The sequence below is a fragment of the Camellia sinensis genome, chromosome 11, assembly GCF_055761805.1.
Source record: "Camellia sinensis isolate YWXY chromosome 11, ASM5576180v1, whole genome shotgun sequence".
NCBI lineage: Eukaryota > Viridiplantae > Streptophyta > Magnoliopsida > Ericales > Theaceae > Camellia > Camellia sinensis.
This window is the reverse complement of record NC_138971.1, coordinates 78819059-78834967: the sequence shown is the minus strand read 5'-3', so window position 1 is coordinate 78834967 and position 15909 is coordinate 78819059. Positions and strand designations below refer to the sequence as shown.

General features: G+C 38.3%; 1 protein-coding gene across 1 annotated transcript; it reads left to right on the top strand.

Moving 5' to 3' along the window:
* Positions 1–12321: 12321 nt before the first annotated feature.
* On the top strand, positions 12322–13008 carry LOC114262667 (uncharacterized). Its single transcript, XM_028203041.2, has one exon. The coding sequence runs from the start codon at positions 12322–12324 to the stop codon at positions 13006–13008; it is 687 nt and encodes a 228-aa protein (XP_028058842.2).
* The last annotated feature ends 2901 nt before the right edge of the window (positions 13009–15909 follow it).

The window sequence follows — 15909 nt, the reverse complement described above, 5'->3', positions numbered from 1 at the left end:
CTTGCTGTTTTAAGGCTTTAAACATCATTGGTATGATTTGGCTACATGTTTTTAGTGCTTTTATCACTCAATTTCAGCACCTAAATCTCTGCAACCTCCATTTTTGCTTCACTCTTTCATTTTGCTTTTGAGGGTTGTTTCAAACTTGGGATCCTTTAAGCTTGAGATTGAGGCCATGTTCAATGGTTTAATCCTCTTTGAGGGTTCATTATCAAAGGCATGATCTCTCTCTTGCCTTACACTATCCCTTGGTTGACACTTCCTTCACCTTAGAGGATACTCACCAATGGATAATTTGATTAAAAAATGATTTGGTAATTAAAATGTGTAAACAAAGTTGTTACCCAAAAGACAACCTAAGAGGAGGGTGAATTAGGTTTTTATAATTAAAATTAATAATACCCTAACAAAAATTATGACTAGCACAATAGATAAATATAATTAATGAAGTAAAAATAATTAAAACAAATGTCTTAACAACTATGTTAGTTAATGATTTTAGCACAGTAAAAATGTGAAATATAGCTATGGCAATTTAAAATAAAATAAAGAGATAAGGGAGAGAGAGGCAAATAAATTTATAGTGGTTCGGCTTCAACTCGGCCTACGTGCACTCCTCAAGCTTTACTTGAGATTTTTCACTATACTCTAGCTTTCACAGGGTGCTAGCAACCTTTTCACAGATGGAGCAATCATCCACAGATTTTACACTGACTTTCTAAGTCAAGAACACTGAGTGTACTACACTCTTACAAGGTTGAAAATAAAGTGTTTTTGCTTTCACAAAAGCTACAAGAATTATCTCCCAAAGATAGATATAAAAATAAAGCTCTGATTTTTCTATAAACCTCACACAGGAAAGATGGGCTTAAAGCTATAAGGCTCAGTGTATAATTTCTGAGAATAGATGTGAGTGATTATAGATCAAAGAATATTTTCAAGTTTTTTTTTGTAACTTGTTTATATTAGAGGCTTTGGTATATATAATGAAAATTATAGCCGTTTATAGCCGTTGTAGCCATTTGAATTTATAGCCGTTTATAGCCATTGTACTTCCTCATTACTAATTTGAATTTCTTCCTCTCCATAATTACAAATTTGAATATCTTCCACTTGAACTTTTTGAACCTTTTGGCCTGCTGCTGTGCCTGTTTGAACCTTTGTTTTGGGTTGTTTGAACTCCTGATTTAATCAAATATTAAATACATTTTAATAACATTTAGGATAAAGGTTTAGGTGAGAAATAATGGGACAAAATAAAATTTGATTTTATTAAAACATAAAATCATCAAAATAAATGTTGATTCTATTTTTCTCTTTCAAATAAATTAAACATAATTAAATAAATCATCAAAATAAATAATTCTAACAATCTCCCCCTTTTTAATGATAGCACACAATGATATTTTGATTTGATTTGGGAGTAAGAAAGGCTCCCCCTCAAGTCATGCTCCCTGAATTCATTTCTAAATAATACATAACGTCATATAATTTCTCCCCCTGTGACATTATCAAAAGGAAATCATGGGTCAGAATCTGGAGGAGGAGGAAAATGATAGTGATAAATGGCATCAAAAAATAGATAATCAAAACATATATATACATATATATATATATGAATCGCCTGCGCTTCTCTTTTTTGTTGAAAATTGTGTCGAACACGCGGCCTCGCTTTTGCGTCAGCCAACCGACAAAAGCAGCTCTCCTCGATTGGCGCTCGCCTCGGTTATCTCTTCCTCCTTGTCTTCTTCTCTTCAGCCTTCTTCTTAATCACACTCATCTGCTTCTTCTTCTTCACCTCACTCTCTTCTATCTCTTCTTCACCACTCTCTTCTGTTCTTCTTCCTCATTGAGAGACAAAAAAAACTGAACGGAGGAGGCCAAACCTCAGTCTGTTCTCTTCTATTTCTCTGCAACTGTAACGCCCTAAAAAAAACAACATTAAACCCATTAATATAGACATGCATTGATATACAAAAGCTTCACATTCTTCTATTCATCAGAGTACTTCATTACAAAAGTATTACATGTTAACAACAAAAGCAAACCCTACGGGCTTACAGCTTTCCAAGTTAACACTTGGTTACAAAAGAAAGTACTAACTCAATTACATATTAAGCCCTTGGCTTGAATTTACATGTAATACATCAAAAGAAATAAGACAACAAAAGTGTGTCCGCCTCTAGCCTCCCAAGCTAAGTCCTTGGAGGTGGCATACTACCTGTACCTGAAAATGATATTCCCATATAGGGTGAGCCACAGCCCAGTAGAGATATACTAAACCAAACATGAACAATGGCTAAAAGATTAGTAGTTGATAGATGGACAACACTGATACTTTCCCTTATCACACTTTACGGTTTCATGACATACAAGTCCATGTTACAATCCATTTTTCAATTCCTTTCAATTCTCAATTTATAACCATGGCTCAGAATCGGGTCAAACAACTTATATGAGACAATAACTCATATTAAGCACTTTCCCATTTCATAACAGATAAGCATACTAGCTATATCACACACACCAACAGATAAGCATACAAGCTATATCATCACTTCCACAGATATGCATAAAAGAACTATCACACTTCCAATGACAAGCATATGAGCTCTGTCAACACATTACTAGATAAGCATATGAGCTCTATCTATGGAGTCCATCTCCTATCTCCTCCCAACAACATCTGGTTTAGAGGTCCATCCCCTATCTTCCCCTAAACCGTGGAGTACATCCCCTATCTCCTCCAACACAACACAATGCATATAAACAATAATTATACACATCATCACACAACACATAATTTAATGTATTCTTTCAATCGTCATACTCAATGACACATTCCAATGATTAGTTTCAGTTTGCCTAATCATCATGCATTGTCTACAACAATCAAGACTATCCTCCACCGATAGCCCAAAACAGTTATTTCTATACAGAAAATAAATGCAACAATGGATATATAATCAACATTTCAACTAGGTGAGCGATAAATAATCCAACTACACCCATTTAATCCCAAGCCTTTCCAAAATCAATTCCTCATTTCTCATAATTAATTATACAAATTAATTAACCAATGTAATTAGGACATATTCCATAATTAACATTACAACCCTTAGGTTCCATTTCCACAAGTGTTTCAACATTAATTTCACCTTTTCATGCTAAACATGCATCTAGGTTTTATATAGCCAAAGCTCCAACTTTTGTAAAAATTACACAAAGGCCCAAACTCTCTCAAAATCACCCAACAACCCCCAACATATCAAAATGCAAAAATTTAAAGACAAAGCTCATAAAGAGGAGTAGGATATTCCTACCTCGAAGTTAGAGCTTGGATGGAGAAGAGACCAAAACCAAAGTGCTCCAAAGACCAAGATTTTCGGATCAAAACGACGCCCTCGACTATCAACACAACTTTTACAAAGGCCGAAGAGAAGGAGGACACTCTAACTAGATCAAACCCTAGAGAGAAGGGAGTTTCTAGAGAGAGAGGCTCTCAAAATGGTTTTTAGAAAAAGTAGGAGAGAGAAAGAAAGGCAAAAAGTGATTTAAAATCACCCAGTGGACAACTCATATACGTATGACCCGCTCGAGCGGAGAACACAACGCTCGAGCGCCAAGAACAAAAATCTGGACACGCTCGAGCACAATAAGGCCTGCTCGAGCGCCAAGACACAAGGATAAAGCATTTTCCGCTCGAGCGTGAAAACCAGTCCGCTCGAGCGCCAAGACACAAGGATAAAGCATTTCCGCTCGAGCGTGAAAACCAGTCCGCTCGAGCGTAGATTTCCACCGCCCAGAACTTATACCCCGAAAGTACTACCCACTCGAGCGCCACCGCTCGAGCGTAAACAAACCCGCTCGAGCGTAAAAATCACATCTGCAAAAGTTTTGCAGGAACACGAAATACTGGAGGTGTGCAATCCCCGCTCGAGCGCAAGAAGACCCGCTCGAGCAGATCGCCTAAAAACTGGACAACAAGGAATTGAAACCAAGGCCTAACCAACCTGTAACAACCCTGCTCAAAACATCCTAAAACTCAATCAAGGGGAATTAAAGGACGGCAACAAGATAGATACCACTACCAACTTCACGGAACCGAGTCCGGAACACAACAGAACAGTAAAGGGACAACCGGGATCGCTATAGCAACTCATTTCTTTTACACCTCTCACCTCTAAACCATGGCTTCCTCATCCCGTCCCCTCACACTATTTTTGGACCTGAACAATCCCATAAGCTCTACTGGACCAAGTGCCTCTACTCCTACTCTTCCTGTCATTCCTTTTCCTAACCTTCATATGATGTCGATTGAGCAAATCATGGCAGCTCAATCTGACATAGAAACCAATCATTTCACACTGACGTCTTGCATGGAGACGGTGGCGACAGTCACAAAATTGGCTCACCAATTGCAGAACAGGACGAGTGAGCTCCATTAGGTCAACGCCCAACTCTCTCTGCTCCAGCGCATGCATAAGAATGCGCGAGCAGAAATAGGCGCACTGAAGGCCGAAAATAAAGAGCTTAAACGGAAGACCACCTCCATGGCCCGATTTGGAGCAACGTCGTTCTTGGCCTTTGATAGTCAGTGGGGAGTCGTTGCTCTCGACGAAAGCGCAGGGGCATGGGTGTCAAGGGTCACCCAAGGTGATAAAAAGAAGAAGAAAACGATGGAAGAGGCGTGTAAGTAAGATCAGCATATGGCCAGAAAAAATAAAGGGTTTTTTTTTTTTTTGTATGTTTATTTTGATCGGTGTGTGGCCGTAAAAAATATGAAGGGTGTTTTTTTTTTAATGTAAATATTTGTATTTTGATTTGTTTTAGTTTTATGTTTAAGTACTGAAAAATGAAATTAAAAAGCAGAATGAGAAAAAAATAAAAATAAAAGAAATTAAGCCTAATAACAAAATAAAAAAAATTAAAATAAAATAATGCCAGCAGAAATTAAACTTAATGGGATGTTAGTGTTACTAGAATGGTAATGAAAAAAAAATACCATGAGGGTTTAAAAAAAAATCCATGTATGCAAAGTTAACTTTACCTCAAGATGTAGAACAAAAAAAAAAATTACACAATTAAGAATAGTAAATTGTTAAGGAGAATAAATGTATGAAGGACTTGAAAATATTCAACTGATATAAATGTTTTCATGTCAATGTAGCAATACACATATATCATTTTAACAAAAATTCAAGTTTCACAGTCATAACAGAACTTTTTAAGTAGAAATCGACATTACAAGCTCGCCACAAATAAAATTGAAGCGATCCTTGCTTAGGGGTTTTGTGAAAATATCCACCAATTGCTTGTCGTGGTTTACAAATTCAAGTACAATATCCCCTTTTTGAACTTGATCTCTTAAAAAATGATGTCAAATTTCAATATGTTTTGTTCGTGAGTGTTGAACCGGATTTTTGCTTAAATTGGTGGCACTAGTATTATCACATTTAATAGGGATATGATCATAATAAAAATCAAAGTCCTCCAATTGTTGTTTCACCCAAAGTATTTGGGCACAACAACTTCCGGAAGCTATATATTCAGCTTCGGCCGTTGATAAAGCAACAAAATTTTGCTTTTTGCTAAACCAAGATACTAATGAGTTACCAAGAAAGTGACAAGTGCCACTGGTGTTTTTTCTATCAAGTTTGCATCCGACAAAGTTGTCATCCGAGTAACTAATTTAATCAAATGCAACATCTCTAGGCTAAAACAGTCCCAAATTTTGAGTACCAACAAGATATCTAAAAATTCTTTTAACAGCACTGAGATGTGATTCCTTAGGATTTGATTGATATCTAGCACACATATAAACACCAAACATAATATCGGGTCTACTTGGAGTTAAATAAAGAAGTGAGCCGATCATACCTCGATATTTTGTTTGATCAATGGACTTACCTTTTTTATCCTTGTCTAGCTTAATGGATGTGCTCATAGGTGTTCCAACTATTTTTGAGTCATACATACCAAACTTTTTGAGTAGTTCTTTTGTATGCTTAGCTTTGTTGATAAAAATTTATTCCTTGCATTGTTTGATTTGAAGTTCAAGGAAATAATTTAGCTCCCCCATCATACTCATCTCAAACTCACCTTGCATACACTTAGCAAATTCCTTACACAAGGTTTCATTAGTAGCACCAAATATAATGTCATCCACATGTATTTGCACAATAAGTAAATCATCATTTTTAGTTTTAACAAAAAGTGTTGTGTCAATCGTTCCTCTAGAAAAATTATTTTCAATAAAAAATTTACTTAATCGTTCATACCATGCACGAGGTGCTTGTTTCAAACCAAATAAAGCTTTTGATAGTTTAAAAACATGATTTGGAAAAGCATGATCTTCAAAACCTGGGGGTTGTTTAACATAAACTTCCTCATTTATAAAACCATTAAGAAAGACACTTTTTACTTCCATTTGATAAAGCTTGAAATCTCTAAAACATGCAAATGCAAGTAACATACGAATGGCTTCTAATCTAGCAACCGGAGCAAAGGTTTCATCGAAATCAATACCTTCTTCTTGATTGTATCCTTGTGCAACAATTCTAGCCTTGTTTCTTATAATTGTGCCAGATTCATCAAGCTTGTTTCGAAAGATCCATTTGCTACTGATAATGGTATGATCTTTAGGTTTTGGCACAAATTCCCATACTTTGTTTCTCTCAAAATGGTTAAGCTCTTCATGCATAGCTATCATCCAATGTTCATCGAATTCAGCTTCTTGAAAGTTTTTAGGCTCAATCTGTGAGAGAAAAGCCAAGTTACTACAAATGTTTCTAAATGAAGAGCGAGTTTCAATACCTTTTGTAGAGTCACCTAGGATTAAATCCTTAGGATGATTATGAATAAACTTCCATTCTCTTGGCAAATCAGAGGTCACCGATGTGAGTGATTATAGATCAAAGAATATTTTCAAGTTTTTTTTGTAACTTGTTTACATTAAAGGCTTTGGTATATATAATGAAAATTATAGCCGTTTATAGTCGTTGTAGCCATTTGAATTTATAGTCATTTATAGCCGTTGTAGTCCATCATTAGAAATTTGAATATCTTCCACTTGAACCTTTTGAACCTTTTGGCTTGTTGCTGTGCTGGACTGTTTGAACCTTTGTTTTGGGCTGTTTGAACTCCTGATTTAATCAAATATTAAATACATTCTAACAACATTTAGGATAAAGGTTTAGGTGAGAAATAATGGGACAAAATAAATTTTGATTTTATTAAAACATAAAATCATCAAAATAAATGTTAATTCTATTTTTCTCTTTCAAATAAATCATCAAAAGAAATTTTGATTCTATTTTTCTCTTCCAAACAAATTAAAACATAATTAAATAAATCATCAAAATAAATAAGTCTAACAAAAGTTAACAAGCAAAAGTGACGAGATAAGCATGTCTTTGTGTTGCATTGCATGTGTTCAAATCGAACGTTAATTTGAACACAAGGAAAATGGGACATTTCATACTCAATAGTGATAAAATGTGCCACTTTCCTAGGTCTCCATTGCCCTTGATCATGCATGATAGGGTGGTGGTCTTGTTGGTCATGTTTGTGCATTTATCAAAATTGTACAACTTGGATCTTTGGCCATCATGCAATGAAGTTGCTTGATTGGTGGTGTTGGATCCAAATGTGTTACTCCTTTGAGATTTTGAGATGATAAGGAGGGATACAGTACAAACAAATCGTTGGAAAAATCCTCTTTTTGCTCTGTTTGTGCATTGTTGCAGCATGGTGAGCCAATGCATCAGTGGCTGGCAGTGTATCATTTCTGGCCGGTAGTACACCTTTTTGGCCGGCAGATGGCCAGCAATATCCATCCATGGCCGACAAGCCACTGATGTAAATCTTAGCAAAGATTTGGAAAGATAAAGCAAAAAGGTTCTGGAAATGCTCAACCCTGCAAACAAAGGCTTTCAACAGCAAGACAGAGGTCTTTTCGAGGCGAAAACCGAGCATGTGCATCTTCCACTTCCCGAGACAGAGTAGTGGCAACATAGATTAATGTCTTACATGCTTAGTTCGTGCTTAGTTTGTGTTGTAAATTAATTAATTAGTTTGCTAGTTAGTTAAAGTGTTGTAATAATTAGTAATTAGCTTAACTAGTTATTCATTTGATTTGTAATAATTAGTTTACTTAGCATAATTAGACTAGCTTAGCTTAGATTAGCTTAGCTCTTATTCATTTGGACCCTCCTTCGCGAGGGAGTAATGTTGTAATAAGTGTGCGTGCGTGCGTGTGTGTATGTCTTCCAACCCCACGTCTTTCTCCTTTTTATTTAATCGCTTTTGATGGTTAGATTAGGGACATGTTTCAATTAGCATGCCTTATGCTTGCATCCATTCATCTTGTATTGCATGCACCGAGGCTCGGCGCATCATTCAAACTGCATTGTTATTTCAATACTTCTTTGAATCCGTGTTTAATTGCATGTTGTTCAAATCAATCATATGCCATATTAGTAGCCAAGCCTATTAATTGCATATTGCATGTGTTGCATTAAACACTTAACATAGTTAGGATCATGCATCTTTCTACCTAGTTTCTGTTTTGGCTTGGAGTACTAGGTGGGTTTTTAAGCTTTAGCATACTTGCATGAGTGTGATTGCTATGTTGCCATGTCTAGCATGCTTGCCATGAGGCTATGTGCTTATATGCTAAACTGCATGAATGCCTGTGGATGAAGGCTTGTTGTTTGAATTGGAATGATTCAATGAATGCGTGTTTTAAGCCCACTTTGTTGAGTGGCAAATCATGTTTTAAGCCCACTATGTTTGGTGGCAAATCATCAATCTTTTAAGCCCACTTGAGGTGGCAAATTCAAACCAATTTTGCAAACAAACATGAGTTGAATTGTTCCAACTTAAGCAAACTAGTCTATATTTGCTTGTGTGCATCACATAGTAAAGCTAGCTTAATAACCGGGACAAAAGCATATAATGTTTATAAAAGATCATATCACGATTAGTAGAAGCCAATCTGTGATCGGGCGTGCGGGGGTGCTCAATTCAAGACCTTCCCCTCTCGTACCTAAGTTACTGAGCTGAGGAAACTTTGGTGATGACAGACACGTGGCCTTTGGCATGAGTCAGGGTTTCCTAAATTTTTCCAAAACAAAAAATATTTAGGTGACGACTCTGTATCTGGAAAAGCAGTCCAATTTTGGCATTATTTGATTTAAAATTGATTTTTCAAAAAGATTTGCCGGATTTCGACTCTTGGTGTTTATCAATTTCACATTGCACTTGTGAGACTAGATTCAAAATCGTGGGAGTCCGAACTGTGAGGCCTTCATTTCAAACCGTCCGAAAGGGGGCGCGAAAAAAGGCGAGTCACAGTGTTTGCCATCTATTATTCCTGAATGGTTTGCCGGAGGCTTGCTTGGAAAAGCTTGCCAAAAGGCTGACCGGTTGCGGGCTCTGCTACGATGGGAACACAACCCTTGGATCTGGACTACCGCTGTACCGTTTGATCCTCATTTCACTTCTCGGTGTTAGGTGTGATAGGTATATTAGGTAGTCTTGCTGAGGTACCCTTTTTTTTTACCAATCGGCCTAGTTGCATATCAAAAACCATAGAGACTGTTCCAAACTAGGACATGATGCTTACCCGAGTATAGGATTGTGCGAAACACCTTGTTTGCATAGTGAAAACCCTAGCTCCTGACGAAACTAGGACAGGGTAACTGTAATGACCCGACCCTCTTATATGCTTTACATCCCTAGTTCTATGAAAAATTACATGTTTAATGTGAAAATTTCATGCAAAGTTATGTTTACATGTGTGAATTGTTTAATCATGTTTTCTATCTGTTGATTATTGGAACACATCTGTTAAAATTAAAATGTTAACTTGAAAGCTAAAAGCCGTAGAGGCACGATAAACTGAAATTGAGCATGTGCATATGCTAGTGGGAATTTTTAAAGATACTTGGCAGGTTTAATTGAGAATTTATTTTTTCTGATTCGCTAGGGCTTGTTTGGCAAGTCTAGAAATTAACGACTTACTTATGTGTTATATAAACCCCTCTTTGAACTCATCTCTTTATATACATATATATGTTAAGTAGAAAATCTTGAGAACCTTGAAGAAGAGAGAAAGGAAAAAGGAGAAGGGGAGAGTCAATAAGATTTGGAGGTTGAAGAACTTGCTAGGAACAATTGAAGAATCCAACTTAAGGTGAGTACAGATCATTAGTAAACTCTTCATTCCTCTTCAGTTGGTTGGAATTAAGTTTTGACTTGAAGTATTCTTCCTCCATGAAAGCTAGGGTTATGATTGAGAGTAATTGAATCTCATAAATGACCATGTATCTCTTGAACATGTATGATGGGAAACTTAGTCACTTGATTTCTCTATGTTTTGCTTACTCTAGCTCTTTTGAGTGTTTGAATTCACATAAATGGAAAGGTAGACATTATACATGTATATTTTCAAAGTGTGAGTGAGGGAATCATGAAACTTTTGAGGTGTAAAGGCCAAAGGGCTAGAATTCCGTGTTTATATGTTTATATGCTATGATTTTAGTGTAAATCTACCTTGCTTTTGGCTATGAGACTACCCCTTGTGAACTTGGAATTGTTGAAGTTTAGGACTGAAAAATAGAGGAAATGACAGCATGTTCGGGGGCCCATGGCCGTGTGGGAGGCACGGCCACACGTGCGGGGATCATAGCCACACGTGCAGAAAACAGGGGAGAATGGTTGAACTACACTGCTAAAAAGGCACGTGCGGCCCAAGTTTGAAAATTCTGTAATTTTCTTTCGCTCTTCTCGACTCTCTGAACATGTTATTATGTCCGTTTGATGCTCCTATAATGCCTTTAATTACGAAACATAGCGAATCGAATAATGAGAAATAAAAGGCAATTATGAAAAGGTAATGTACTTACGATTTATGTGCTGTGTAGGGCATCCATAAGAGGGACCCAGCGTTCACCCACATAACAATGAGTGGTAGTAGCGTAGTATGATGCTCTATTCACGTTTTGTGCATATATATGTTACCCGAAACATTCTTCACTTTTGTGAGCACTTTATGTTATATACGGTAGGTTTGATGTATGTTTGAACCTTGACATGTGAAATGTGGACCTGAGGTCATTCGATTTACTATCTTATTGGGCCTAAGGCCGTTCTGCATTATGATGGGCCTAAGGTCGTTCTGTATTCTATTGGGCCTAAGGCCGTTCTACACTATGATGGGCCTAAGGCCGTTCTATATTTTGTTGGGCCTAAGGCCGTTCTGCATTCTGTTGGGCCTAAGGCCGTTTCGTATTATGATGGGCCTAAGGCCGTTCTGTCTTATGTGGGCTCGAGGTCGTTCAGGAAAGGAAAAATGAGAAAGATTATGATTTGTGAATATGCATTGTTAACCATGTTCGTACTTTTGATTTATTTGTATTACTACCATTCACTGAGCCTTGCTCACTCTACTTTCCTAAATGTTTTGCAGGTAACCAGCTTGCGGGTCAACCCTAGGTCAGCCCAGAAGCCTGTAGCTGAAACCGTTTTGATGAGCCACCTGAAGTGACTCTTTTGTTATAATTTTGAGGATCCCTATGATGGCATATTTATTATAATGTTAGGACCAATGGATGTGTATCTCTAGATACTGTTAACACTTAACTTCCGAGTTGATCCCTTTTGTGTTCAGTAATATAAATGGTGCATGGAATGTTATGTATGTATAGTAGTGCGACATGATCCTGGTATTTAGACACAGCTCAATGAATATTATTCTTCTATTATTTTGCTTCCGTTCAGGCCCCGAGATTGAGTAACATTTAACGAACGAAGTTTAGGCCTCGAGTTAGGCCGGTCATGTCCAAACTTTTAAGGGCAGGTTTGGATTATGACAGTTGGTATCAGAGCACGAGTTGCTACCTCACGCACGAGTTCATTGAGCTTTAAGGCGTCTAGTAAAGATTTAAGTCATACTTTCATGTGACTTTCGGTGCATATGCAGTAATCATGGATATATATACATATTGGTAAAGATCATGATCCATGCCTACTTGTGCATTTCTGTATGTATTATAACTAACCATTATGTAGATCATGGTGAGAATCAGAATCGATGATCCGGAAGATCCTACCTCCGTAAGCTTGGATAGAATGGAAAGGATGATTATGGAGATGGAAGAAACTTTGAGGCAGCAACAGCAACAGCAACAACCACCACCACCCATACCTGTACCACCGCCAGGTATGGAAGATTATCAAGCTGAGGATCATACAATTACACTCACGAAGGAATTCAAAAAGATGAAGCCGCCTTCGTTCAAATGAGGAATTGAACCAATGAAAGCAGAAGCATGGGTGTTGGGTATAGAAAAGTTATTTGAGGCTTTTCCTTGTACTGAAGCTCAAAAAGTGCAACTTGCTGCCTTCACTCTTGAAGATGAGGCACGAAGATGGTGGATGCTCACGAAAACTGTACATCAAGGATTAACATGGGATAGATTTTTGGAACTGTTTTACGACAAGTATTTTCCTCAAAGTATGCGAGATAAGAAGGTGACTGACTTTGAGACCTTGAGGCAGGGGAACAGGACTGTTGTAGAGTATGAGGCTCAATTTGCTGAATTGGCCCGTTTCGCACCACATATGGTGTATACGGACTACAAGAAGGCAAGAAAGTTTGAAGGTGGGTTACGGACTGCTATTCTCGACCAAATTAATGTGTTGAAACTACCTACGTATGTCGATGTGTTGGAAAGGGTAGTGATTGCGGAAGGTAATGTTGTCGCTCAAAGTCGAGTCTCGAAATGGAGAGGGAAAAGACAAAATATCCAAACCTCAAGGGGCTCGGTGACACCGCCAAGTAAGAAGTTGAATTCAGGAACTTCTAGTCCATCTGCTTCTACCCGTGATTCTGCAACAATTTGTTCGGATTATGGGAAGAGACACCGTGGAATTTGTTATCGGGTAACGGGAGCATGCTTTAAGTGTGGCAAGACAGGTCATTTGGCCAGAGAGTGTCCATAAAAGAGTCGAAAAAATGGAAATAGAACCACCGCAAGTTCAGTTGGATCAACCCCTACCCCAGCTACAAAGGCAGCCACGAAACCCTCCAACGCTACAGACACCACCAAACAAGGAAGGGTATTTCAGCTAGTTCTGGGCGACGTACAAAATACCAAGGTTGTGGTATAAGGCACATTTTTCGTTAATGGTCATTTTGCACATGTGTTATTTGACTCGGGCTCTACCCATTCCTTTGTATCAAAAGCATTTGCTAGTTACTTGAGTAGGCCAATGGAACCATTACCTTATGTTTTGTGTGTATCTTCACCTTCAGGGGAGTCCATGGTATGTGCATCTATTTATTTTGCATGTGAAATCCTAATCAGGGATGTTTGGGTAGATGCCAACTTGTTGCCTCTTGATATGGCTTATTTTGACATAATTTTGGGATGGATTGGTTAAGTAAGTATCCCGTGACTAGAGATTGTGTCTCGAAGCAAGTTATGTTCCAACTCCCAGGACAATCTGAGTTTGTTTTTAAGGACCAGAGGGTAGTTTCCCCACCCTCCCTGATTTCTGCAATAAAGGCATGTAAGTTACTCCAGAAGGGTAGTCAAGGGTATTTGTGTAGTATCGTGGCTGAACAACTAGTGAATGGAGGCATTAATGCAATTCCAATTGTGTGGGATTTTTCGAATGTTTTTCCAGATGAATTATCGGGAGAGCTAATTGATTGTGAAATTAAGTTTACAATTGATATAATGCCAGGAACTCAGCCCATTTCTAAAACCCCTTATAGAATGTCTCCCGCTGAAATGAAGGAGTTGAAAATTCAACTACAAGACCTGCTTGATAAAGGATTCATTCATTCAAGCACTTCCCCATGGGGCGCACCAGTCCTTTTTGTGAAAAAGAGAGACGGGACCTGTAGACACCCCATTTTTGACGGTCCTCAAGACTTGGACATCACCGTTTGAACACTCAGTGATTATCCTTGTTTGTGTTCGTTTGGAGTTCCCGGAGGTCTCGGCTCGCGCGCCTTGCCTCAGGATCCCCGAATTCGACCGTTTAGTGTCTGGTTTTGCACCAAACACTTGCATCTTGCCTTTGAGAGGCAGGGTAGGGCTTGTAGACCATCCCTACCCACCACCGGCAGTGGCTAGATGCCACCGGCTGGTTTTTGTTGCCACCGGCAATATAGTTTGCCGGCCGGCACTCTTTGTTGCCGGTCAGCACTATTTGTTGCCGACCGGCACACTTTTTGGCCAAGATGGCATTTTTGGCCGGCCGATTGCTGTTCATCTGCTTTTGCAGATATTTTTAGACAGCTGTATTGCTTTTGCTCCCCTCCATACACGTGTATGGAGGGATCTCCCTCTTGCAAAGCTTGTCTTGGAAGCTTTACAAGAGGCATATAGAGAGAGGCTCTCTCTAAGGCAAAAGAAGCTTTTTAGACATTTTTGGGAGAGAAAAATACAGAGGAGAGCTCTGGTTTTTCTAGGGTTAGGGTTAGATATACACTTTCTATCTCTCTTTCCCTCTCATTTTGTTCACTAGGTGTTTTGTGTCTCACTATTGCACACAAACACCAAGTGTTTCACCTTCCTCTTGGAGCTGAGGTTCTAAAGGGTTTGTTTTGAGATTTTGGTGTTGGATTCAAGCTCAAGGAGGCCATTGGAGCATCATTGTTGAAGAGGACTACAAGGGTAAGAAACTAGTCCTTTTTTTTCCCCATTTTTGCATTGATTTTCCACCTGTCTTAGAGCTGTTTTTGTGATTATTGTATAACATAAAAAAGTTCTTTTTTTAGGCCCTCTTTATTGTTTATTAAGAGTGTTTTGTTGTTTGAGGGTTGTTGACCACCCTTAGGCCTCAAAAGGCCTCATTTTGAGCCATTTTGTGCTAGCTCCGGGATTTTGGTGTTGAGGTCTCTTCACCACTGAAATCTTGAGGGATTTTAGTGGTGAAGATGATGCTTTGAAGTCCCAAGAAGGAGAGGGCCACCCCCTCTCCTTGTTGTCCTTGAAAAGGGCATATTTTGGCCTCTTAAGGAAGCCTATGCTTGAGTGTGTGTTGAGCATGTTTGGTTTGTTTTTCATGCTTATATATCCATAATATAACATGATTTAAAGTTGGTTTTGGAACTCCATGCATGTTTAGCATAGTTGCCATATAATGCCTTATTTGTGCCTTGACATGTTCTAGGTTGTTAGCCTTTGTTGGAGCATGTTTTAGGTTTGCATTTGTGAAGATTATGTGCTTATTTTGCCATGTTTTAGATCTGTCCATAAGTATTTGGGTTGATTTTGGCATGCATTATATAGCTCCTTTGTATTTGGGCTTGTTGGCCTTGAGTATGTGCATGTGTAGCATGGCATCTTTGCATTGTTTTGATGATTTGGAATCATCCTACATGCTATTTCAGTCCCATTTCCATGCTTGTTTGATTGCCTTGCATATCTCTTTAATGCTTTGGAAGCATGTGTTGCAATGCTCCATGTTTTGGCCATGGTGTATGCCTTTGTATTTGAGCCACTTAGATGCCATCTAAGGAGTCCCTTGGCTTTGTTTTAACATGCTAAAAATCTGTTTTTAGTTGTTTAATGCATGCCATGTTTGGTCTTGCTAAGTGTAGTTCAATCCCCCATTGGTTTGCTTTGAACACTTGGACTATTTGTTGCATGTTTTGGCCTGATTTGTTGCTTGGTTTGGCACCATGTATTAGCATGATTTCAAGACTTATAATGCATACTAATTGTCCATGATTCTCTCTTTCAAGTGTGCTTGAATGTTGTTTGATTTATGCTTAAGTGTTGGTCCTTATGTACATGTGCGTGTGCATGCCATTTAGCCCTCACTTTTTAGCACATTGGCTACTGTTTTAGGCCTTTTTTAGAGCTGCCTAATTCATGTATAAGTCCA

What these genes read in the sequence shown, in the direction of transcription:
- LOC114262667 (XM_028203041.2), top strand. Translation starts at nt 12,322, where the DNA reads ATGAAAGCAGAAGCATGGGTGTTGGGTATAGAAAAGTTATTTGAGGCT.